Source organism: Sarcophilus harrisii, chromosome 3, assembly GCF_902635505.1.
Source record: "Sarcophilus harrisii chromosome 3, mSarHar1.11, whole genome shotgun sequence".
In the NCBI taxonomy this organism is placed as follows: Eukaryota; Metazoa; Chordata; class Mammalia; order Dasyuromorphia; family Dasyuridae; genus Sarcophilus; species Sarcophilus harrisii.
The window spans coordinates 304,735,029-304,762,348 of NC_045428.1; the positions used below are offsets into that span (position 1 = coordinate 304,735,029).

At 36.8% G+C, this 27,320-nt stretch overlaps 1 protein-coding gene across 1 annotated transcript in view; it reads left to right on the top strand.

The window, feature by feature from the left end:
* The first annotated feature begins 236 nt into the window (after window positions 1-236).
* Window positions 237-27,320, top strand: part of LOC100925261 (serotransferrin) — a 32,924-nt gene continuing 5,840 nt past the window's right edge. Inside the window, exons 1-14 of the mRNA XM_031959756.1 lie at window positions 237-372; window positions 4,697-4,860; window positions 6,978-7,086; window positions 8,272-8,460; window positions 10,333-10,477; window positions 11,103-11,158; window positions 11,964-12,142; window positions 16,184-16,352; window positions 18,278-18,441; window positions 19,559-19,649; window positions 20,253-20,306; window positions 20,886-21,038; window positions 21,743-21,890; window positions 25,051-25,118. Coding sequence (XP_031815616.1) covers window positions 330-372; window positions 4,697-4,860; window positions 6,978-7,086; window positions 8,272-8,460; window positions 10,333-10,477; window positions 11,103-11,158; window positions 11,964-12,142; window positions 16,184-16,352; window positions 18,278-18,441; window positions 19,559-19,649; window positions 20,253-20,306; window positions 20,886-21,038; window positions 21,743-21,890; window positions 25,051-25,118 — 1,732 coding nt within the window. The 5' untranslated portion in view covers window positions 237-329. The remainder of the gene's footprint in view (window positions 373-4,696; window positions 4,861-6,977; window positions 7,087-8,271; window positions 8,461-10,332; window positions 10,478-11,102; window positions 11,159-11,963; window positions 12,143-16,183; window positions 16,353-18,277; window positions 18,442-19,558; window positions 19,650-20,252; window positions 20,307-20,885; window positions 21,039-21,742; window positions 21,891-25,050; window positions 25,119-27,320) is intronic.

Below are 27,320 nucleotides of genomic sequence, written 5' to 3' on the forward strand. Positions count from 1 at the left end.
GCCAGGCAGTGAAGTAACATAGCCCAAACCTTGCTGAAAATGTACTGATCACTGGAGAGAAAGGGGAGGGGAAGAAGAAGGGAGGAGGAGAAAGGAAGGGGAGGGGGAAATGGGAGGGAAGAGGAAAGAGGGAGAAGAAGGTGGCTGAGTGGCTATTGGGCAACAAGGAAGGACAAACACTGTTAGGTCACTGATTCTGCTAACACAGCTCCTGTTTCTCTATAAAAGGGCCAGGAGAGCAGCTTAGAAGCCATCACAGAATCTAGGGGGTTATTCTGTGATAGGAGCCCCACTACCCCCTTGCTGCCAGACCCAGAACCAACAAAGAAATGAGACTCACTTTTCCCGCCTTATTATCCTTCGGGATAATAGGTAAGTGACCACTGAAAAGGGGTTGATTTAGATGGGTTGTTGATTTGAGGTGAGGTGGGGGTGGGCAGTTTCTCTACCCATTCTTTGTGAGAAAGAACTGAGCTTTCTCTAAAGCTACCAGAACACTAGAGAGTGTCAGTCAGTGAATTCCCAACCCTATCTTCACAAAAGAAATGTGAATGAGGCAGAATCAAACCTGGCTTGGAAGAGAGATCAATCAAGGGATTAAACTATCTGTGAGTGAAGTTTTGAGATCCTGACCTGCTTCCCTTGTAGATTTAATAATATTAAGAGCCCATATTTATACAGCATTTTAAGGTTTATAAAGCACTTACATAAGGTATCTTATTTGACCCACAGGACAACTCTGTGAGGTGGCTGTTATTAAGATTCCCAGGTTATGGATGAAGAAATTGAACCTCAGAGAGGTTTAAGAGATTCACAAATAGATACATAACTAGTTAGAATCTAAGATAAAATTTAACTCAAGTTTTCCTTCCTCCAATACTGGACGTTTAGGAAGTTACAAGTGACCTAAGAGGTTATCAAATTCAACCTTCTCGCAGATAAAGAAACTGAGGTTAAATAATTTGCCCAATATCACACAGCTTCTTTGAAAGGAATGGGAGACATATCTTAAAAGGTTATTTTATAACAGGAGGGCCTGATAGAAATCCAGAAGTTGTCTGAGGTTTTCTGATCAGTAGTCAGTGGGTAGAACCTGCTTTTGAAGAAAGTAGGACTATCAAACCAAAATGCAGGTTCTGAGATAAAAAGAAGCATAGAATCATAACTTTAAAAATAGAGAACATCTAGTCCAGGGATTCTTAATGTTGTGTGTGTGTGTGTGTGTGTGTGTGTGTGTGTGTGACATCTTTGGCAGCCTATTGAAGGCTTCTAGACCTTTTCTGAGAGTAATGTTTTAAATGCACAAAATAAAATATATGCAATGACAAAGGAAGCTGGGCATATTGAAATAGACTCATCCAAACATTTAAAAAACAACAACATAAAACCAACTTCTCTGGTCCCAGGTTAAAAGCTGTAGAGGCAGGAGGAAAAAAGCTCATCAAGTGAGCCTAGGTCTTGATTTCTGAAGTCACACTGCCTCTTAACAAATCCTTAAGGAGGAATTGGAGTTGCCCCACGTGGGGGGAAACAGATCTTAGGATATCCCCTCTCCTTTTCTTTCAGGGAATTGAGGGGATCATGTAGAGAGGAGGAGGGCAAAGAAAGAAGAAGGAAGGTGGGGAGGAATTTACCTCAGCCATCAAAACAGCATCCTATTTTAACTAATAATTCTGGATAAAAGTTCTAAAGTCTAAATTGAAGTACTGACTGTAATATGGAGGAAAGACCATTGGAAGAAAAATTTAAGGACTTGGATTCCTCTTGTCACTGGCACTTATTTCCTATATCACTGGGAGAAGTTTTATTCATTTTTCTGGGCTTCAGTTTCCCTCCCTGTAAAATGAAGGTATTGCAATTAATTGCATTCTAAGTCTCTCAGGGCTAAATGTAGGTGAAGTACAGGACCCATTAGATTAAGTGTGGGAGCATAAGGAAATGCCTAATGTTGAAGGTGGCCTGTGAGCCTAGTTTTGAGGTGAACAAAAGCTTGTAAGAGTTAAATGAGGAGGGTCAGTTTAGTGTCACGGGGAACAGTGGATGCCAACACAGCAGATAGAACATTATGTATAAGAATGGCAAGGAGGAAAGATTGGCTGCAAGGTAGAGTGCTTGAAGGAAAGTAATATTTAAGTCTGGAAAGATGAGGTCAGAACGAGACTGAAGAATTTAAATGTTTAGCAAAGGAGTTTTTTTTTTTTTTTTTAAATTTAATAGCCTTTTATTTACAGGATATATAGCAAAGGAGTTTGAAGGACATGGTCCCTTTAGGTCCTCTATGGTACTTTAGGGAGCTGGGTCCCACCGTTGCATTTTGCAAACGAAGACACTTTAACTGCAAAAATTATTCATTCTGGGAAAAACTGCCTGAGGACATGTCTCTTGAGGGCAAAGAGGTTGAGTGGAAACTGTAGGATATTTTCAATCTATAGCTAAAGAATCCCCAGACTTTGGGCTTTGGTTTTCTGCATATTTGTAAAACATACTTTGAATATATTCCTGTGAGCTGTTGTGTTTATATTTCCTTAATGACGTTAAATTGTGGTTGACCCTTTATGACCGCATTTAGGGTTTTCTTAGCAAAGACATTGGAGTGGTTAGCTATTTCCTTGTCTTACTCATTTTATAGATGAGGAAACTGAAGCAAAAAAGATTAAATGATTTATCCAGATCACATAGTTAGTAAATGTCTGAGACTAGATTTGAGTTCAGGTCTTAGATTCCAGGACTGATGCTCTATCCACGGAACCTCTTAGCTATCCTGTCAACTTGATCAGAACTAGTCTCTAATCTGAGAGTGGCTGAAACTGAAATACTGCAGGCTAGAGAAAGGAGAATCAGGACTTGAACAGAAGTTTAATTAATTTCAGAAGGAGCAAAATGACAGCTGCAGGCAGAAACCCACCTGCTAAGAAAGAGGGCTTGATGCTACTGATGTTGGGGTCACACACACACACACACACACACACACATACACACACCCATACATGAAAGGAATTGGCTCACAACAAAGAATTCTTAGATCTTGAGATAATTCAAATGAACAATACATATATTCTTTGCTCCTGCTGGAAGTCATTGTCTCAACTTTTGGGGGGTCTTGGCCACCCTGTGGGGCACAGAATCGGAATTCTGTGATGAGAACAGGGATGCAGTTCCTATCAGTGAGAAGGAACAGGGATTGTGAACTTGTGTGAGAGAAGGCCTTGTAAATAGGGGAAGATAAATCCCTCAGTAAACACTTGGTGCTGGTCCAAGCAATATACTTTACTAGAGGATGATATCATCCCTAGTGCTAAGCCCAGCACACAGCCAGCCCACTTGGTGGGTCTTAGTTCTGGGAACTAAATATTTTGCCAGCTCTCTGTGGCTGTAATGCAAGGATATTCCCTCTGCTGAATTCTTCCTCTGATGTTTCATCTTGTCATGAGGGTGACCCTAGTTTCTAAAAGACAATGTGAGCTGAGTTCAAAACCCAGCAGTTCCCTCTAAGCTGGGAAGCTTCATGTATGATAATTTCAGTGCTGTCCTAGAACTACAAAATTATGACTTTAGAAGTGGAAAGGACCTTAGACCATACTAAAAATAACTGACACATATTTTGGTTTAAGTATAAAAAGCAACTAGTCCTACTTCCTGATTTTCCAGACATGGAACTTAAGAGAAATTAAATGACTTTTAGAGACAAACAGGTCAGAAGCAACAGAGGTAGCATTTAAATTCAGTTCTTCCAACTTATATCAAGTGTCCTTAAAAAAAAAACAAACTAAACTATTAGTGAAATCTAAACCACAGGCCAGTTAATCATGGAGGGACTAGAAGTATAAGGATTAAACAAAAAAAAAGGATTCTGAAAATGAAGTAAGATAGTTGTGCTATCCTGGGCAAGTAACTTAAACCCAGTTATCCCTAAAAGAAAACAAAAAGAAAGAAAAGAAAATGAAGTAAGGACTAATGTTGGGAGAAGCATGGATCTTAGAAGGATTGACTTAACACATTAAAAAAGCTGATTTGAGCTTCTCTATGTCAGAAATTTTTTTTTTTTAATGATCAAGATTAAGTGAATTGTCTAGTATTAGTAAATGTCTAGAGTTGGATTTGAACTCAGACCCTCCTAACTTCAGGATCAGTGCTCTACTCAGTGTTCCACCTAACTTCCCCTAAGTTAAAGGTTCTTAACTTGGGGTTTGCAGGTTCTTTTTTTTTTCCAATTATTTAATACAGTTGGTTTCTTTTGAAGTCCTCTATATTTTATTTTATGCTTCATACTGAAAGACTTATGGAAAAAAATAATAGCAGCACTAACAAAACAACTCCCTTCCATTATTCCCCCCCCTCAAAAAAAGCACCACTGATGAGGAGGAAAATAATTGGGAGAGAGGAGGGGGTATCAACTTTTTTCTGTCCTCTGAGTTCTTCCCTACTAGCTTTGGAAGTAAAGGGGAGGCATCTCAGAAATGAAATTTTGTGGCTTGGATAATTGAGAGCTGATAATTAATGCAGGTCGAGTTACTAGCTTTGTTTAATTATTTGGTGGGCACAGTGTCCTATCTTGCAAGCAAGCACCGGAGGTCTTGTTCCTCTGTGCTCCCCTCTGGAAGATGCAGGATCTGAGATAGAGGACACCTTCTCTACTCCTGGTTGAGAGAAGTTAGTGTGGTCACGAAATCATTTCCCTCTGGCTTTTCTCCTTTAGGGTTGTGCCTGGCTTCTTCAGAACAACAAGTAAGATGGTGTGCCATATCAGAAAATGAGCTGAAGAAATGTAACGAATTTAAGGAAGCCTTAAAGACCACCAACAGCCCCAGTCTGGCCTGCATTAAGAAAACCTCCCACATGGATTGTGTCAAGGCCATCTCAGTAGGTCACAAGCCCTTGTTAGTGGTGGAGGGTGTGTGACTGTCTGCCTGAAGGAGAATGGAAGAATGTTCTCTCTGCTCTCCGTCAATCCTCTTACTTTGTTTCATTACACTAATGTTTCCCTTCCATGAAGGTCTCTAAGAAATTCTTGTTATTGTTCAGTTGTTTCAGTCTTGTCTGATTCTTGATGACCCCATTGGGGTTTCCTTGGGAGAGATACTGGAGTGATTTGCCATTTCCTTCTCAAGATAAATTTACAGATGAGGAAACTGAGGCAAACAGGGTTAACTGAGTTGCTTGGGATCTGAGGGCGGATTTGAACTCAGGAAGATGATTCTTCCTAACTCTACACTCTGTGTACTATAGTGCCACCTAGCTGCTGCAAAGAAACTCTTATTTCTCAATAATTCTGGAAAAAAGTGCTTTCCTCAAAAAGGAGGGGGGAGAGGAGAGAGGGGGAGACAGAATTATGCTGAGAAAGCAGCTGCATGGAAAATAGAGGGAAAGGGGCAGCGAGATGGTACAGTGGATAGAGTGCTGGCCCTGAAGTCAGGAGGAACTGATTTCAAATCCAGCTTCAGACACTTAATACTTCCTAACTATGCGACCCTGGGCAAATCACTTAATCCCTATTGCCTCAGAAAAAAAAAAAAAAAAGAAAAGAAAAGAAAAAGAAAATCCAGAAATGATTTAATGTAATGGCAACCCAGTTATTAAAAAAAAAATTTGCCATCTCTTTTGCTACCTTGTAATGGCATGGAATGAACCCTGACTTCTTTAAGGCTATTTGCAAATAGCCAGCAAAGGGCAAGCTTTGGCAAGGCCTGACAAATTGGAAAGACATCAGCTAAGTGAGGGTCTAGTGATTGGGGCACCTGCCAGATGAGGTATTCCAGATCAGTGCAGCGATGCTCCTTATCTGATACTCAGCTGCCAGGTGAACTATTATTTATTTTTGGCCACAATAATTCCTCTAGACTATCTTCTAGGGATGGAGGAGAACTTAGGTGAAGGAAGCATTCAAGTACAAATGGAAAAAGATCATGGAATCATGGATTTGGATCTGAAAGGGACCTCTGATGTCACTCGGTTTAGCTCTCCTCCCCTTCCCGCAGTCCTCCCTTCCCCCCAGAAAATTTTTTTTTGCAGATAAGGAAACCCTAGAGAGATTAAGCAAGATTTCCTGAGGTTGTCCAGGTAATTTAAAACAAGTTAGGATTTGAACCTAGACCCTTTGACTTTGGAGGGTATGATTGGTAAATAATTAATATTTCAATGGATGTACAAATGAAAAGGAAATCTGCCCCACTCCTACATACTTAGCATTATCAATTTTCATAGCTTAGAAATTTAGGGCAAGAAGGAACCTTCAAGGTTACTTAATCCAACCTCCTCATATTATAGATGAGAAAACTGAGACTTAGAGAGGTCTAGTGCTTTACCTAAGGTACCTACAGTAAATAGAAGTGCCAGGATTTGAATTCAAATTTTGGCTTTTGATTCTATATCCAATTATCTTTATGTAGATTTTCCTAAGGACAGAGACCAAAAAAATTAATATTTTCTTTGGCCATTTTTTTTTATCAGGAAGGGCTTCATAAATGCTGTTTGAATGGAAGGCAGGGAAATTACAGGCAGGAAGGATTAATGAGAGAGATTTTTTTCCCCCACTTTATGGGAGAGAGAACTTTTGGCATATTTAGCTTCTATTATGTTCCAAGGAAGATAGGAAGGAACTATGGATTTATTAAATCCCTACTGTGCTAAGTACTTTTTATAAAGACCTTATCTGATCCTCTTAACAACCCTGAGAATAGGTGCTGTTAGTATCTCTATTTTACAGTTGAGTAAACTGAGGCAACAGAGATAAATGATTTGTTCAAGGTCATACTGCTAGTAAGTGTCTAAAGCTAGATTTAAAATCAGGTCTTTATGACTCAAGACTCACTGAATCATCTCAGTTATCTTCAAGGCAGGGTAAAGGACAATGTAGCTTTGTTAAGGTTTTTCTAGTCCTCAAATTCTATGATTTCTTTCCAAACCTACCGATTACATGTGTTCCTTACTGAGAGCTAAGGGGCTTCAGCACTGAAGCTGTTTTCACTCATCTCTTTCAGGATAATGAGGCTGATGCTGTGACTATTGATGGTGGTTTTATCTACGAAGCAGGTCTGGTCCCCTACAATCTGAAACCCATTGTTGCTGAAGACTATGGTACCGAAGCAAGTGAGTTCTTGATTTGCATATATTGGCTCCCAAGTCAAAACAGGAGTTTTGGACAACCCTTGAGTTGCTGACAGAATCAAACTCTGATGATCCAGAAAGTGAAGTTTGTGTTATTCTCAAAATGAGAATGAGAGAATATGGTTTTAGCTGTGGGATAAAACTTCCAGAAATTCTGTGATTATAGAAAATGGCCTTATAAAAATAGTTTCCCCTTCTCCCTTTCTGCCCACTCAACTTACTTTCTCTATGTACTTCTGGCAATGGAGAATTCAAATCCATGGTGTAAGGAGCACAGAGGGAAAAAAAAAAAATAAGAGGCATCATTCAGATCACCAAAACAATAGAAGGATTTTAGCTGGGAAATTGCCTGAGAAGAGATTGTAAAGATGGAAAATGCAAACTAGGGGCTTTTCTTAGCTACTCATTTGCCTGAATAGAACCATTGTAAAAATTCCCAAAATTTAATGATTTGAAAAGGGAGCTTTGATTATTTTCTCCTATAACAGTTAAAGAAGAGTTTTCTTTTCTTTTTAAAAATTTATTTTGTTCTTAATTCAGGGAATAAAACAAGCATTTCCATAATACAGTATAGTAAAAAAGGTGATTGCATTTGAAACTGCAAATCTATGCATAACTTGCTATTCCTTTTTAAATATGCAACAAAGTCATCATGTAGATTTTTTTTCTCCCCTCCTGTACTTCTTCCCAAGATAGCCACCATTAGACACAAATAAGTGTATGTATGTATTATTCTACATTTATTTCTATTTATCAGTTTTTTTTCTCAATGTAGTGTCTTTCTTCATATGTCCTTTATAATTAAGTTGGATATTTATAATAGTCAAAATAACTTATTTTCTTAAAGTTGTTCTTAAAACAATATTGCTATTACTTTATATAATGTTCTCTTGGTTCTATTCATTTTGCTCTTCATTATTTTGTGTTTTATACATATATAAAGAATATATCGTGTGTATATATGTATGTATACATGTATGTTTGTGGGTGTGGGTATGTATTTTATAAGCATTTTTAAATTCTTCCTTTACCTGATCACCAAATCCAAGTCCAGAATCCCAGATATTTCTTGGGATTTCCCCACCCCTTAAGAGATCATCAGAGAATGCCATCTTCTTGTCTTTGACTCCTAGCTGAGAATCTTCCTGTTTATTCTGTGTTGTATAGAACCTCTGACTCAGTACTTTGGTGTGGCTGTTGTGAAGAAAGGAACTGATTTTGAATTCAAGGACCTCAAAGGCAAGAAGTCCTGTCACACTGGCCTGGGCAGGTCAGCTGGGTGGATCATCCCTGTGGGGACGCTTTATGCACTTGGCCTATTGCAGTGGGAAGGACCACCAGAACCCATCGAGGATGGTAAGCTGGCAAATACAGTGAGAACTCTGAATGTAGTGGTTATTAGCTGCAGTATTATTATTATTAAGTTTTTTCTCCCTACCAGTTCTGATTTCAGTAGTGAAATGAGTTCTCAAGAGGGGAAAATTTTCTACTATAACTTATAAACTTAGACTCAAGGTGTCTGGGACACTGAGAGTTCAAGGAACTTGACTATACATGGCAGGACTTTGAATTCAGGTCTTCCTGACTCAAAAGCCAATTTTCTTTTTCCTTTTTAAGAAAATGTTTTATTTCTCCCCTCCATCCCCCAACCATTATATGTTAAAGCGATTTGAAAAAAAAATTTTAAAAAAAGTTTTGAGTTCCAAATACTATTCATCTTTCCTTCTTTTTCCTCCCCCTCACTAAGCAGTCTGTTATAGTTTATACAATTATGTAAAAGAGGTTAAAAATCCAATGATGCAATTATATAAAATATTAGAGGCCACTTTTTTTTGACACTTTCCCATATTCTTTGTTCATTTAACACACATTCACTATACACATCAGAAACTGGAAGACTAAGACAAATATCACCACCATCACCAACAAATAACAACCACAAAGAGGACGATCATATATACAATGACAACAATAAAAATATTATTTATTGTTGTCATCAATTATTACCAATCTTTATTTGATTTAGTGTGCAAAATTTGAATGTATGTCTTGAATGAAAGGCAAATTTTACATAAAATTTGCTGAAAGATTTTTCTGGACAAATAAGGATGAGTAAAGATCTGGGCATGATGTAGTTTTCTTTCTGTGTTTGAAAATTGTATTTTCAGGGACAACTGGGTAACTCTGAAATCAGAAGGATCTGAGTTCAAATCCAGCCTCAGGTACTTACTAGCTCTGTGATTCTGGGCAAGTCACAATCCTAGTTTCCTCCAACAAAGAAAGAAAATTGGGCTTTCTAAAAAGAATATCATCTGAACCTTTGACTTTTTATTCATTACCAATTTCTTGCCTGCAGTCTTTACCCTTAAAGTCTGCCCAGACTTGGATAGCAGTGTGCTGCCTCTCTCTTAGTATGCAAAGCACCCTATTATTTGAATGTTCTCCAGAAGCTTCCTCTAATTCAGGGGTCTTATCCTTTTTTGGTGTGATGAATCTCTTCATCAGTCTGGTAAAACCTATAAAATAAAATACATACAAATAAAACACATAGGATCACAAGTTAGGAAAAAAAAAAATATATTTTTTAAAAGCCAGTTCATAGACTCTCAGGTTAATATCGAAAAAGTAGTTCCTAGAATTAATTAATTTTTTTTTCTAGGCTTTGAGACTTTTCCAGGAATTAGGGGGTAGATGTATATTTGATGTAAGGTATTGGCTCAGAATTAACACCTGAAGGATAGGCCCAGGACTGAATGTTAAGAATGAAAGTGGGAAATTATTGGGCTAGCTAGGTGGTTCAGTATATGCAATATTGGGTCTGGAGTCAGGGGGACTCATCTTCCTGAGTTCAAATGTGGCCTCATACACTTGCTAGCTATGTGACCCTGGGCAAGTGACTAAACTAACTTGTTTGCCTCAGTTTCCTCATCTGTAAAATGAGCTGGAGAAGGAAATGGCAAACCATTCTAGTAGCTTTGCCAGGAAAATCCAAAAGGGGGTCACACTGAAATTGAATTTAGAAGTAGATTGTTGATCTTGCTAACTCATTCATCCAAAATGAAAAGCAATTATTTCATTTCTCTATGTTCATGCAGATTGCTATTGATATGTCTTCTGGAAAGAAGACAAGCATAGAAAGTTTATATCTGAAGATGGACATTGTTTCTGTTTGTCCTCCCACATACCCTTTACACTGCTCATGTGTGCTGTTTCTTTCTCTCTCTATAGCTGTGGCCAGGTTCTTCTCAGGCAGCTGTGTTCCCTGTGCATTGGGAAGGAATCCTAAATTGTGTTCTTTGTGTGCTGGAAAAGGTGGTGATAAGTGTGTCTGCTCAGACAGAGAACCTTATTTTGGCTACTCAGGAGCATTCCAGTAAGTTGAACCCTCCCCATAACTCTGGTGAAATGTCAAGCATCAATAGGTCTGTGAACATTTTCCCCAGTCTCTATGATTTTCTTGGGCTCCATAAATAGTCACACTTAACTTCAACCATCCTGACCCTGGTTTTCCAAACTAGTGGGACAGGACAGCAGGTAGCTTGTTCTTTGTCCCTCTCCTTCCACGGCCACTTCTACTTTGTTCAAATGAGACAAATTTATATAAAATACTAGAACATATAGCATTATATGCAGAGGCACTGTTAATTAGTATTAATATTATCATTGCCAGTTCTTTCAGTTTCTTGGACCTAGTCTAAGCCTAAACTGGAGAAAGACAAAGGGCCTGACTAAGAAAGCTCTTTAGTATCTAGCAGTCTAGCCAAGAGAAGGGATGAATTGGATCATGCAAGTTAGATGAGTTGGTGGAGATGGGTACTTAGGTCTGAATCTTAGCTCTAGGACTTCCTACCTTTGTTGCCTTACAAGCCTTGGTGAAGTAGATACTCTATAGATTCCTTTGCTTTGGAAATCCTGCATATGCTTCTATATCTGTAATGGCTAGAGGAAAGCATAGGCTAAGCTATTAAGGCTGGACTCTGTCCATTCCTTTTCCCTAGGTGCCTGAAGGATGGTGTTGGAGAAGTGAGTTTTGTCAAGCATACAACTGTATTAGGTAAGTACTAGGGTAGAGAGGCCCAATTCCCCACTATCCCAAGCATCAGACACAGCTTTATTTAACCTCATTCTGGTTCATTCTATTTCCTGCCCTCATTTCTTACAATGCTCTTCTGAAGAGAATTTTAAAAAGTTCACAGTGGTCTTATGATTATATTATTTACCATCTGCTGGAGTTCCTGGCGCAAAGTTATTTATTAACCTTTTCATCAACATCCCTTCCCACCACCTAATACTCATAGATTGAAGTTACCCACCTTGGTGCCTGGTCACCTTGTTAAATTGTAATGTCCTTCAGAGTGAGGACAAAAATATGGGACATAAAAGGTGGAATCATTAAGGCTCAACAGCCACGAGAAGTGGAAAGGTGGAGATGGATGGGGAAGAAGAATGTTAAGATATTCTTTAAAAAAAAAAGTAAAATATTAATGGATAATTAATTACAACCAAGTAATACATTGCCTTCAGGAGGGTAATATTTAAAATTTGCTCTCAGTGATGCAGTAGATAGAGTGCTGAGTCTAGAGTCAAGAAGATTCATATTCCTGAATTCAAGACAGAGTATTGCCAAGATTTTAGAAGCACAAAAATTAGTCAGCTTAGCATCATTTTGGCCTAGAATTCTGATTTCATTATAGATTTTAGTCAGAGATTTTTTTCTTTTGATCTTTTAGTTTTATTTAAAATATGTCTCATTTAATGCCTGTTAAAGTGTTTTGCACACAATAGAAGCTTAATAAATGCTTATTCTCTTTGAGAATGGTCTTTCTACTTTTATTGGAGTTTTTTGCTTTTTCTTGCAGACAACCTTAAAACTGAGGCTGAAAAAGAAAATTATGAGCTACTGTGCCCTGACAACACAAGAAGGCCCATCGATCAGTACGAGAATTGCCACCTGGCCAGGATTGCTGCTCATGCTGTTGTGGCCCGAAGTGTAAACGGCAAGGAAGATTTGATCTGGGATCTTCTCTCCATTGCACAGGTATTGGCCATCCCTTTTTCTTCTCCTTTTTTAAAATTCAATTTTATTTTCACTTCTAAGTTCTGTCCCTCTGCCCATTCACTCTTTCACTTATTGAAAAGGCAAGAAATACGAAACTCATTACAAATATGAAGTCATATGAAAATTAAAAAAACAAGTTAGACTTGTTCTGGGGTTGGGGTGAAACAGAAAAAAGAAAGGAAGAAGAAAAAAATATGCTTCAATCTGTACTCCGAATATCAGCTTTCTCTCAGAAGTTGTATGACATTTTTTGATTGCATTGCCTTGCACTGATTATATTTACTAAGTCTTTCACAGTTGCTCATCTTTATTCATGTTGCTGTTACTGTGCAGATAGTTCCCCTACTTCTACTCTCTTCTTTGCATCAATTCCTATAAATCATCCCAGGTTTTTCTGAAACCATTCTCTTCATTATTTCTTATGGCACAATAATATTCCATCACATTCATAAATCATAACTTTTCTAGTCATTCCTCAATTGATGGGCATCTCCTCAGTTTCCAATTCTGCCACAACAAAGAGAGGTGCTATAAATATTTGTGCACACATGAATCTTTTTCTTTGAGCTCTTTAGGATAGAGACTTAGTAGTGGTATTACAGGGTGAAAGGATATGTAGATGATTTGGCTATAAAGGATGATAGCATAAACAAATTGGGAGAGCAAGTGAAAATTTATCTATCGGATCTCTGGAGAAGGGAGGAATTTATGATTAAAGAAGAATTAGAGAATATTATAAAAGGAAAAACTGACAACTTTAAATTTAAAAATTAATTTAATTTTTAAATTTAAATTTAAAATTTTTCATTTTATTCAAAAATCAAAATAAAAAATCTACATTAAATTAAAAAGTTTTTGCACCAACAAACCCAACAAAAACAAGATTAAAAAGGAAGTACAAAACTGGGAAAAAATCTTTACAGCCGATGTTTCTGATAAAGATCTAATTTTCAAAATATATTTTAAAAGTGTCAAATTTATAGGAATACAAGTCATCCCCAAATGATAGTCAAAGAATATGACATAATTTTCAGATGACAAAATTAAAGCTATCTATAGTCATATGAAAAAATGCTCTGACTATTGATTAGAGAAATGTAAATTAAAACAACTCTGAGATACCACCTCCATTTGTTGGCTAATTTGATAGGGAAAGATGATGATAAATGTTGGAAGGAATGTGAAAAAACTGGGACACTAATGCATTGTTGGTGGAGTTGTGAAATGATCCAACTATTCTGGAGAGCAATTTGAAACTATGTTCAAAGTGCTATAAAACTGTGTATACCTTTTGACCCAGCAGTGCCATTCCTGGGTCTGTATCCCAAGCAAATCTTAAAGGAGGGAAAAGGACCCACATGTGTAAAAATATATGTAGCAACTCTTTTTTGTAGTAGCAAAGAATTGGAAAAGGATAGATGCCCATCAATTGGAGAATAGCTAAACAAGTTGTGGTATATGAAGATAATGGTATATTATTGTTCTATAAAATATGAAGAACAAGCTAATTTTAGAAAGGCCTGGAAAGATTTACATGAACTGGTGCTGAGCAAAGCAAGCAGAACCAGGAATACATTGTACACAATAACAGCAAAAATGAGTAATGATCAACTATGAAAAACTTGATTCTTCTCAGTGGTTCACTGATCCAATGCAGTCTCAATAAACCTTGACAAGAAAATGCCATCTGTATCTAGAAAAAGAACCAAGGAGACCGAATGTAAATCAACATGTGCTATGTTCATTTCTTTGTTTCTGTTTTTTTTTTTTTTCCAATCTCTCCCATGGTTTTTCTCGTTTGCTGATTTTTCTCTCCCAGCATGATTCATAAAGTAATGTATATTAAAAATTAGTAAACTTACTGGAAAAAAAAAAGATATCCTTTCTTGCAAAAAAAAAAAAAAAAAAGGCATGCAGAGTTTATTGTGCACAGTTCTGGAGTATTCCAGATTGCTTTCTAGTATTAGACTAGTTCGCAGGTCCTCAAAAGTACATATATATATATATATATATATATATATATATATATATATATAGTGTACCTCTTTTCCCACAGCCTCTTCATCAATTGTCAATTTTGCTTTTAACATCTTAGTCAGTCTGATGGGTGTGAGGCATTACCTCAGAGTTGTTTAAATTTCATCCCTTTACTTATTAGTGATTTAGAGAATTTTTTCATATCACTATTGATCATCTTTTCCTTCTGCTAAGTTCTTATTATGTTCTTAATTCCTGTTCCTCTTTAAATCCTTTTAAAGATGTTAAAGTGGCTTGCTCTGCCTTTCTAGATGATTTTACAGATAAGAAAATTGAAGTAAATAGGATTGTTGTGCAGGGTCACACAACTAGTTAGTGTCAGGTACTGGATCTGAACTCAGGAAGATGAATTTTCTTGACTCCATCCCAACACCTTATGCCACATAGAAATCATCCTCATTTTACAATTAAATTACTCAAAACAATCCAATTACTATGTATCTAAGGCCAGATTTGAACTCTATTCTTCTGATACTTGCTCAAAAAAATCCAACTACTATATATCTGAGGCCCGATTGGAACTCTATTCTTTCTGATACAAGTTTAGTGTTGCTGAACATTTCCTTTGTGATCATTTTGGAAGAAATGATTGAACAGATGATTCTCAATGTAATCAAAATTGTTTATGGTTATAAGAGAGGTAATTTCTCAAAGGGTAAAGAACTAAGAAGATGCTTCTCATTCAACTGCCCTAAGGTACATTATGCTTTGGAATACAATTAAACGAAAGTCTTAGAGAAGATAAATGGAGATAGATAAACTGGGAGATTAATAGAGACCTACAAAGTAGACAAGATTATGAGATATATAAGATGGAATCTCTGATTATGCAACAAACCTGATAGAGGTGTTTAGGATGTTCTGAAAGAGGTATCATATAAATGGATTACAGGATACAATCAGTTCCTCCCGGGATTGAAAAGGACAGAACAGTAGTATATGGGAGAGATGAATAGCGTTGAGGAGGCCAGGTTAAATTTTATGTAGAGGGTGGCGCTTGAGCTGAATCTTGAAGGCAACAAAGGTATTCAAAGAGGCAGATATGGAGAAAGAGTGAATTCTATGGAAAGTGGACATGGTGATGGAATATGTGTGTTCTGTATTTGCAGTAGCAAGAAGACCAGTTTGAAGTATAGGTGAAAAGGAGCGTAGGCAAAGTGGACAAGGCAATGGAAGATGGTGTTCTGTATCAACAATAGCAAGACCAGTTTGAACAATAGAGTGAGTGAAAAAGAGTAATATGTAATTAGAATGGAAAGGTAGGTTGGAATCATGTGAAAGCCTTTAAATAACAGAGTTTATATTTTGATTCTGGTGGTGATAGAAATCGCTGGCGTTTATTAAGTAAGGGAGAAGTAACACTGTCAGCATGGGGCTTTAGGAACATCACATTGGCAACTATGTGAAGGATATGTTGGAGAGAAGAGGAGAGAGAAATAGGGCAGGGAGACCAATTAGGAAGCTATTGCTATGGTACAGGGGAAAAGTTAGGGACTGAAATTAGGTAGTGGTGGAAAGGAGAGGAGGAATGAAGAGGAAAGAAGAGCATGCATATAGGAAAGGTTGTGAAGCTCACAAAATTAGGCATGGATTGTAAAAGTTGGGGAGGGAGGAAAGTGAGGAGTTAAGGAAAACTCCAAAATTGTGAACCTGAGTAAATGGAAGGATGGTGAAGGCCTGGACTAAAATAGAAACATTTAGTAGAAAAATGTGAGTATGGGACAAGATCATGAGATCTGTTTTGGGTGTTTGTAGAACTTTCTAATAGGTGGATGGTGATGAAAGAAACAGACTGGAGCTCAAGAGAGATTAGGACAGTATAAAAGGGTTGGTGAAGCAATGGCATAGAGATGATAATTAAAAGTATGGAAGCAGATTAGATTACAGAACTCATGAAGGAATATAGCAAAAAGGACCAAATACTGAGTTACCTCTTCCCTTGTTAGCAATTTTCATTCATGATTCTCTTTTTCCCTTGAATAGGAGCATTTTGGCAAGGGCAAATCAGAGAAATTCAATCTATTTGCTTCCCAACATGGAAAAGACTTGCTATTTAAGGACTCTGCTAATAGACTTCTGAGAGTACCTCCAAAAATGGACTATGAATTGTACCTAGGATACAAATTCATCCAGGCCATCAAGCCTATGAAAGGTAAGCAGACTCTGGTCCATTTCAGAGATGGGGAGTGGGGGCCCAAGCAGTACATTATTAGCATATGGGTCCATGATTCTAACTCAGTTGCAGTCATTGTAAGACATTATAATGCTTCCAGGCATTTGACCCTTTTAAAAAATCTTTGGCAATTGATAAGATGGAAAAACTGAAATTTGGAGGGGTTAAATTGCTTTCTTGTACTAGTCTCCCATAGATTGTCAGGCCAGATGGTTCTACTTGTCATCTGAGTCTAGGAGCTTTATAGAGTTAGTTCTGATGAAGGACGGGGCAAACATTTTAAGAACTACATACAGAAGTTCTACATTATATTCAGTATTATTTCTAAAGTTTTCAGAATGCCCCTCTCCAATCATATCTGTGATCCTCAGTGCAGCTACTCAGGAAATCTTCCTATCCATCATAGTTTCTAGCTAGTATCACTAGGGAAGTACAGAATCGGGGAATGTCAGGGATAGAAGAGAGCTTAGAAGTCATATATTTGAATCACATATTTGAAAGATCTCAGTCATACATATGTCATATACTTGAGAATCTTGATTATATGTCAGGGAATTTCAAAGATATAAAAGGCCTTCGAGATCATGTATTTGTTTTCCACATTTTAAAGATGTGAAAAACAGAGGCCATCAAAGGAAAATAACACTCTAAAATCCTGTAGGAAGGTCCTTGAAAGGCCAGGTCAAATCAGTTAATTAAAAATTATTTAGGGGGCAGCTAGGTGGTGGAGTGGATAGAGTGCCAGCCCTGAAGTCAGGAGGACCTCAATTCAAATCTGGCCTCAGACACTTAACACTTTCTAGCTGTGTGACCCTGGGCAAGTCACTTAACCCCAATTGCCTCAGCCAAAAAAGAAAAAAAAAAGATAAAAGAAGAAAAAAAAAACATTTAGAAAGTAAACATCTGGCATATTTTACTTTTGTTTTTGAAATATCCATGATCTCTAGCACAATGCCTGGCTGATATCACTAGGGAAGTACAGAATCAAGGAATGTCAGGGATAGAAAAGACCTTAGAAATCATATATTTGAATCACATATTTGAAAGATCTCATACTAACTTATATATATTTTATATATACATATAATATATTTGAGAATTCGATTATATATCAAAGAATTTCAGGGATAGGAGGAATCAGGAGGAATCTTGGAAATCTTATATATGTATATATGAATACATATGCATCTGATATACACAGTTAATACTTATTAATTACACTTAAGGAAAGTATATCAGGGCTGTAGGGAGAGTGGAAATGGAAATGAAAAATGATCTGTTCTAGGGTTGAAGATCTAGGTTAAAAGCATTGCTTGCTACCTGCACAACCTTAGGCCAAGTCATGTAAACTTTCTCTGCTTCCATTTATTCCTCTATAAAATGAAGGAGTTGGAGTAGATGGCTTCTGAGATCTCTTCCAGGGCTAGATCAGTGTTGTGATTTGTATTCTGATTCTCTTATTAAATGATAGAGTTCTTACAGATGTACATCTCAAGCAATTCTTATCTGAAAACTTGCTCCATATCAATCAGTTATTGTTGCTGTGTTGATTATTTATACTTAGGGGGAGTAATTTTGATTTCAAAAATTGTACCTGTTTGTATTTTTCCTCCCAACTTGGAAAATCTCTATTCTTTCATCAAATTAGATGACTCAATGTTGTATTGTTTCTTTCTAATTAATTGTATTTGAATAATTGTTTTTAATGTATAAAAGTCTAACTACCCCTGTTTTCAGGGTCCAGACCTAAGTTGAGGAGTCTGGTCTTTGTTTGTTGGGTAATTACCATATATTATTTAGTAAATCAATAAACTCAAAAGATCAAACCTTCAGAAAGCCATTTCTTTTTTCACTGGTCATAGTTAAAGCTTTTGCATAGTGCAACTCTTGACTTCTTTTCCCAGGTCATGCCCTAGACAAGATTCATCCCTTAGGGGACAAGAAGGTGAAGTGGTGCACAGTAAATGATGATGAAAAGAAAAAATGTGATGAATGGAGCGTGTTCAGTAATGGAGTCATTGAATGTGAAGTAGGAGAAAACTCTGAAGATTGCATTGTCAAGATAATGGTAGGTAGCTCCCATTTTGGTACAGTATCAGTGTCTCGGGGTTCTTTAGCCTAGGAGGATCACTAGTTAATGGTTCTATCAATTGTGTGACTGAAAAAAATTGTTGGCTCACTGGAACTCAGTTTCTTTGCTTAGAAAATGGAAAGTTTGGTATAAGTGATATTGAAAGTAACGTCTAATTATAAACTTTTTAAATTCAAAGTAGGAATTTCCTCCCAGAGAAGGAAGATGATAAAAAAAATGATAATGATCACAATATTTCTTCTGTATCTGAGCTACTCTGTTAGGGAATTACATTAAAGACCAACTTCCCATGAACAAAGTATATGGCTGCCATTATTCAGACAGTCCATTTTGTGCTGCCACTCAACTTGAGTCCCTTCCTCCATGACCAGGAACTCAGTGGAGTCAAAAGTCAGAGACTAATATGTGAATGCTTTTTGGTGCTCCTGGGAATCTATGTTTGAGAAGAAAACCTGGGTCTCCTTAGACATCCCTAGTGTATTATTAGCCTTGTGATATGGACAGAGATGAGTCAAAGAATTTGTACTTTGTAGATAACACCCGGAAACTTTACTCCCTGCCTCAATCGAATTATGTTTTTTTCATTGTTATGTGCCCATAAAGATGTGTTATTGTACCCTTCTCTGTGACATGAGTACCTTGACTTAGTATAGAAGAAATTCACCCCCTCTTTCCCATGCTAGAGAGAGTGGGATTTTCTTGTAGTAAAAGCTTTGTATTTATAAAATGTAATATTTTAAAACACCATGTGTTTTGGGTCTCCTGTATTGGATCCTAGACTGTTTACTTTCTTACTCTTTTATAAAATGAGGGGGTTGAATTAGAATACCTTGAAGATCACTTCCAGCTCTAGATTTATGATTCCAGAAACCTTAGAAGTAACTTTAAAAGTTTTGGTCTGCTATATGAGATTGATATTGAAGATAATTTTCTCATGTGAAACTCTACCTAAGTTCCTGTACTTCCCATCCTTCTCCTCCCTAGCCAATCAGCCCTGTCACTAAGTGTATATGGTGGCAGTTCTGAGGGCAGAGCCTAGGCTCCTAAGCTACATGGAACAATATTTTTGTAATGATTTACTTTGCTTCCACAGAAAGGGGAAGCTGATGCCATGAGTACTGATGGAGGATATGTTTATATTGCTGGCAAGTGTGGTTTGGTGCCTGTCCTAGCAGAAAACTACAGTAAGTAGAGGGAATATTTCTCCTTTAGCTTGATTCTCTCTAGCCTCTGAACAAAAGATTTTGCACATAGCTCTCACTAAGGTAGCAGAAGAAGGGTGGGACATATCAAAGGGGCAAATTAGAATCACAAATAATCATTTAAACATTTAAAGCCCTGAGATAGTTGAGACAGCTTAGGTTAGCTTTTTCTCATTTTTTTTCCTTTGCTATATACAAAATATATACCAAAGGTCACATATTATATACAAATATATAGCAAAGGTCATATATTGCATCTTGTGCCTGGTATAGAAAGGTTCTAATAAACCCTGAAGTGATCAAAAAGCACAAAGAAAAAGAAAATTTGGGCCTGAGTCATTTGAACACTCTAAGGGTGGGATCAAAATGGAAGCCAAGTTAGCTGAATAGGAATGAATTTTCATTTTTCATGTTATTCTAAACTGTGGAGAATCAAAAATTCTCCTGAATAGAATGGAATGGATTCTCCTTAATGGAATGGAATAGAATAACATTGTAATGGGATAAACACTTATGCTTAAGAAGACCTGATATTTAGTGAATGCAGAGAGAAGATTTACTCCTCTGGCTTCTTTATTTTTTCAGCACCTAAGAATGGAAAGAGTCATGGAGAGGACTGTGTGAATAAACTTGCTGAGGGTGAGTCTGAATGGCTGAGGGTAAAGACAGCAATGGAAGAGTTAACCAGGTAGCACAGGATAGATCACTGGGTTCATTTTCCTGAGTTCAAGTCTAGCCAAACAACTTAATCGTTGTGTTACCCTGGGCATGTCACTTCACTCTGATTACCCCAGTTTCTCCATCTGTAAAATAAACTGGAGAAGGAAACTCAAACTATTCTAGTGTCTCTGCCAAGAAAATCCCAAATGGGGTCACAAAGAGTCAGATACTACTGAAAAATGACTGAACACAAATAATTAAATGGAAGATATTTCCTTAGGAAATAATGGAATTCTCTTTAATTGAAAAGTCTTTTGAGAATAGTCTAGATGACTACTTGTTGAGTTTGTTATAGTATAGATTAACTTTCTGGTCATAAGAAATGAAGTAAATGACTGCTGAGGTTCTTCCAATGCTCTGATTCTTATGATTCTGAGGACATTTATATATCTGTTTTCCCTAAGGCATGAAGTAGGCTTGGTCTAGTGGCATCAAATGGCCCTTTCTGGAATGGCTCACAATGCTAACTTTTGCTTTTTTGTGTATGTTATTTTCAAGGTTATTATGCTGTGGCTGTTGTTAGGTCAGGTACTGATCTCTCATGGAATTCACTGAAAGGCAAGAAATCCTGCCACACAGCAGTTGACAGAACTGCTGGCTGGAACATTCCCATGGGCCTGATATACAACCAAACCGGTTCCTGTGCATTTGGTAAGCTGGTTCTTTGAGGAAGTCTGATTTTCTCTAATTGTCAGAGACTTAGGGAAATTTACACTGTGAAGTTCCTCATTACCTTGGGTGGCAGAGAATGCTATTTCTATATGTATAGAATCAAGTTAAAACATATTAAGGGCAGATTTGAAGGAGAAAAGCAGTCACTAACTTGGATGATGGTGTAGTATATGAATTGACTTTCTAAATAGGAGCCTTGAGTGTTTTTTAAAATCACCATCTGAAAAAAGAATAAAGTAAAAAGTGTACAGTAAAAAACAAAAGAATAACCTACATGGAAGCAACAACCAAAAAAATGGACAGTCATAAATATAATGTCTTCTTTGTTTTCTTGAAATGGAAATTTATTGAATATTGCCATTCTGCTGGGCACATGACAATATATATTTTTACTTTCCATGTTCTGTCTTTCTTTTTGTTTTTAAAAAAATTTTAAATATATAAATATTAAAAAAAAAAAAAGAAAGAAAAAAATCACCATCAGGGGTGTGGGTGGAGTCACCTTCTCTCCCTGCAATGTTGCCTTATCTCTGAACCTCTGATTTATTTCAGGTTCTGGGCTTATGATCATATGTCTTCATTTAATTGGGGCAATTATGTAATTTAAAAAGAGGTTTTTGACATGGAAAATAAAAGGAAGCACTCATATTTATTCAAGAAACAACTGTCTTTTCTCTGTACAGATAAATACTTCAGTGAATCTTGTGCTCCCGGTGCTGATCGTACTTCCAATCTCTGTTCCTTATGTATTGGCAATCCAGACTCACCAGTTTTGGATAAATGTGTTTCTAATACCAAAGAAACCTACTATGGCTACAATGGGGCTTTTAGGTAAATGTATTAAACCCAACCCTAAAATACTATCACCAACAGCAGTCTCTTCTCCCTTTTTTTCTTGACATCTTTCCAATACATTAACTCTTCCTTCAGTTTAATAGCTCTGGGCTATACTTAGAAGGGTATCAGCTTTAGGAAATAGTCTTTCAAAGAAACTGAAAGATGAACACAATGAATGACATGATCAGGGATCCAAGTGTCCCTGATACCTGAGGAAGACACTCTTTCTTATCTGTAAGATCCCTCAAGATACCTTGTTTTCCCATTGCTTTCCTTCCTATTCTCTTGGACTCAGGCCTTTTGTTACTCCCATTGTTGTCCTTCCTATTCTCTTAGACTCAAGCCTTTTGTCATGGATTGCTCATTATTACAGCTTATAAATTCTTTCCCAGTAATGTAGAAATGAAAATGATACTGGCACAGGATTAATAGTTAAATTGTAAAATTATAAATCAGAAAGGGCTCTTATTGATCATCTAGTCCCTAGCTTCTTAAACTGAGATCTTGTAATGTGGGGGTCATGAAATTATGATTGAATTATTTTATATACCTATTATATCCAGGGCCATGTAAAATTTTCTTGGGTAAAAAAGGGTCATGAGTGGAAAAAGTTTAAGAAGCCCTGAATTTTTCTAGTGTACTTTTATATTTTTATAGATAGGGAAATTGAAGTGGAGAAACCTTGTATGACCTGTTCAGGATTGTGCAGCTGGTTAGGGGCAGATCCATGACTACTGGTGAGGTCTTCCCACTTTCACTAAGGATTTTAGACCAGGTCAATAGGATATAGTCCAGATCAGTGGCTCTGTATGTTTGGTCATTTGCCAGTATCATCAAATTTCTTGTGTGGCTGTTGGATCTTTTTTCCTAACAGACTGATGGGCAATGAGGCCTTTTAATGCCTCTTAGTTGGAGTGAAGACAATATACATTAGAAGTTGAATAGCTAAAGGAAAAAGCAGCACATTGCATTGGAAAGAATACCGATTGTGGAGTCAGAAAACCTAAGTTTACACATGTCCTCTGATACTTATTTACCTGTATGATGTTGAATACATTAAGCTTCAATTGTTCTCTGTAAAAATAAAGTTGGCCCAAAAGGATTCTCTAAGGTTATTCTAGATCTTACTTTAGTGCTATGATTACTTTGTCTCTTTTATTATCATGGAATGAATTATTGAATCTCAGAATTAGAAAGATGCTCAGTAACCATCTAATCCAATTTATGTCCAAGAGGAAATTCTTTTCCTAATATTTAAGAGTTGATCTAGACTTCTGGGAAGTGAGATAGATAGGTAACTTACCGCTTCCTGAGGTGTTTATTCCACGTTGGGATTGATCTAAAAAGTTGCTGGTGTTTAGTCACTTCAGTTGTGTCTGCCTCTTTGTGACCCCATCTCAGATTTCCTTGGCACAGCCACTGGAGCAGTTTGCCATTTCCTTCTCCAGTTCATTTTACAGGTGAGGAAGCTGAGGCAAACAGGGTGAAGTGATTTGCCCAAGATTTGCAATCAGTTCCTGACTCTAAGCGTAGCATTCTGTGCACTATGGTGCCACCTAGGTACTGCAAGAAAATTCTTAGTGCTCAGTGATTCTGGAAATTTTCTCAAAGGAAGCCTGTGAAAAGACAGACCTGTGATATTGTTGTAGGAAATTCCTTCTGCTAAGCACAGACACGTCTATCTAATTTATAATCTTGAAAAGGTTACCCAGAACACAGTAATTAAAAGCTAAAACATGTCAAAGGAGATGCTTGACATTGGGTCTTCATCATGCTGGGAAGGTTAGCCTTTTAAAAGGGATCATAGAATCATAGATTATTAGTACTAGAAGAGTCCTAAAAGGTAAACCCTTTATTTTCTATATAAGGAAACTGAGGCACCAAGAGATCATGAGACTTGTCCAAGATCATATAGGCTATAAGTAACAAAACTTTTTTATCTTTTGTGATTGCCTCTATCCTTGGTTCAGAATTCTTCCTTTGACTATAACTATGGATGGTATTAGGTAGATTGTTGCTACTAATATTATATACTTTGGCCCATTATGAACAATTGGATAACACAAAGGTATCTACAGAGACAAGGCAACAAAACTATTAATAAACAAAACTCTGAAACAAAGTTACAAATCTAGTTCTGGTATCAAATCCCAAAGAGAGTAGTAATGCAAATATGGAAATGCCCGTCTCCAATTTTTTTTTGCTTTTAGTGATCCTGTTGCTCTGCAGGAATTGTTTTCACATTTTAAAATATAATTCCATAGCTAATTTTATGAATGATTAAGAAGTAAAATAGAACACTTAAAGGCGAAACTCCAAATTTGAAAGCCAAAATGTGATGAATGGAAATATATTTACCCTCCTTCTCAATTCTTTCTCCCACCTTACCCTCCCTTGCCCCCATAGTGACTTACATAAAATAAGGAAGTGGAAATTGTTGTGAATCATCTCACAAAAAGAGCTTTTGAATTAAAATCTTTCCAAATTTTTAAACACTTATTGATGACAAGCAATTCCATTGTACTCATTAAGCAGTTCATAATGCTTGGGAAAGTGCTCTGATAATAGAATTATAAAATTTTTTACTACTTTATTTACATTGGTATCATCAGTAGTATTTTGAATAAATTATGATTGATCAAAATGGATTATGGTAACTAAAGCATTTGACTTCTTTTTGTTCTATAATCAATCACTAATCACTTTGTAGTAGTGTTTTGGTATCAATCACTGAAATTTTGTTTTAGAGATTATATCATAAAGATACCACTAAAATATTGTAGGAAGCAATAACTTTTATCATGCTAAAATAACATGAAGACAATTATCTTATATCAAATAAAATGAATGGAAATGTATTATTGAAGAGAACATTGCGAGGATTATATGAATATAGTGGTTTTAGCATGACATGACAGAAAAAGCACTAGTTCCTGGGTCAAAGGATTTGGGTTGAAATCCTGCTTCTGTTTACTCAACAATTCCTAGACCTCAGTTTCTTTATTTGGAAAATGAGGAGATTAGACTCAAAGACCTCCAAAGTCCCTTACAGCTTTAAAGTCCACACTCCTATAAAAGGAAGATGTTTGATTCTGGAAAAGATTCTCTTTGAGAAAGAGAATTTTAATGCTCACTTGCTTTTCATCTTTTGTAGATGCCTGGTTGAGAATAAAGGAGATGTTGCTTTTGTGAAACACAGCACCGTCTGGGATAATGTAAATGGTATGTGATTCCCTCTAGGTTTCAGTGAACTATGAAGTCAGGATCAAGGGTGGCACATGGATCTTTATAGCAATTTTGCACAATTCAATCCAACAAAGAGAAATTGAGTACATATGGTTATGCAGAACACTATGTTAGATGCCAGGAGAAGCTGTAGATTATAATAAAAAAGCACTGAATTTAGAGCTGAATCTGAGTTCAAATCTTAGTATTACTTATGTGACTTCTGACCAATCACTTGTCCTCTCAAAGTCTTAGTTCCTTCAATTATAAAATGAAAGAGTTGGACTCTTGTTGCTTTCTTGAGTCTCTTTGAACTCTAGTAATTATATAGAAAATATAGCTAAGATTCAGGCCCAGACTCTTGGAGTTTATATTATGAGAGTTTAAATAAAAATATTTTTAAAAGTATTAAAATATTAAAAACATATAAAAATTGTGACAGAGACTGTGCACAATTAGTAGCATCACCTTACACTTCTAATAACTGACATTATTTCTATTACTCTTAAGAAGTTGTGTTAATCAATAGATATCAATTAAATGCCTACTATGTGTCAGGCATTAGTCCTAGACAAAGAAAAACAAAAGATAATTCTTGCCCTCAGGGAGGCCCCCAGTCTAATGGGGGAGGCAATGTGCAAACAACTATATACAAACAAGCTATCTGCAGAAAAATTGGAAATAATTAACAGAGGAAAGGCACTAGAATTATGGATGGTGGAGTGTCTTCTTTGTAGAAGATGGAAAGAAGAAAGCCTGGAAGTAGAGATTAACAGAGAGAGTATTCTAGATACTGGAGAAATGCAGTGAAAATGCCCAAAGGTGGGACATGTAGTGTCTCCTTTATGGAGCAGCAAAGAGAAAGTGTGACAGAGATGTTGAATGTAAAAAGAAAAAATTGAGGAGGGTGATACAGAGAGACAGCTTATTAAAGACTTTGAATGACACAGTATTTTTATCTTTGGTCCTGGAAGTGATAGAGAATCACTAAAATTTATTGAATGTGTGTGTGTGTGTGTGTGTGTGTGTGTGTGTGTGTGTGTGTTGGATGGGAGGGAGTGTTAAATGCTCAAATATACCCTTTAGGAAGATCACTTTGGGAGTTGACTACAGGATGGAACATTTGGAGTAGGAAGAGACTTGTGAGTTCAGTTTTGAACACATTGAGTTTAAGATATCTATAGGACATCCAATTTGAGATGTTCAATAGATATTTGAAGATGAGAACCTGGAGGTTAGCAGAGAAATTATGACTGGATAAGATTTGAGAATCATTAATATAGAGATGATAATCAAATCCATGAGAACTGATGAGATTCACCAAGGGAAATCTATCAGGGGAAAAGAGAAGAAGGTTCAGGATAGGACTCATATGATATATGAAGTTAGAGGACATAACCTAGATGAAGATCCAGCAAAGGAGATTGAGAAACTGTGGTCAGAAGGACAGGAGAAGAATGTGGAGACAAAGGTATCATGAAAACCAGTAGAAAATCTCAAGGGGGAGAGGGTGAATGGTAGTGTGAAAGGCTGCAGAAAGGTCAAGAAGGATGAGGATTGATAAAAGGCCACTGGATTTGGCAATCAGATCTTGAATGACTTTAGAGAGAGCAGTTTTGGTTGAATGAGGAGATCCCAAACTAAACTGTAAAGAGCTAAGAAGAGGATGAGAGGAAAGGATGGGAAGGAACCTCTTGTAGATGTTTTTCTCAAGAAGTCTGGTGACAAAATATAGGAGAGATATGGTATGAATGGATGAATGAAGTGAAATTTTTTTGAGGATGGAGGAAACATTGGCATGTTTGTAGAGTGTAGAATAGTAGCCAGTGCATGAAGAGAGGCTGATGTTTGAGTGAGAGTGGGGATGTCAAAGAGGGAAATCCAGGGGAGAAAACAGAATGGAAGAGGATCATGTAAAGAGTTTTGTTTAGCAAGGTGAAGGGGGATATCTCTTCATGTGAGTCAAGGGTGAAGGAGATAATAGCAAAAGGAATCTGAGGTATGTAAGGTGAGAAGGAGAAAGAAGGAACTCTTGGCAAAGAGAAAAAGAAGTAGATTTGGAGTTAGAAGATCTATTTTCAAATCTCAGCTCTGACATTGACTGCATATATGATATTGCATAAGTCCTCAAATGCAGAATGAAGGGTTGGAGTAGGAATGGGAAGGGAGCTTTCAGGGTCCCTTTCAGTTTCAAGTCCA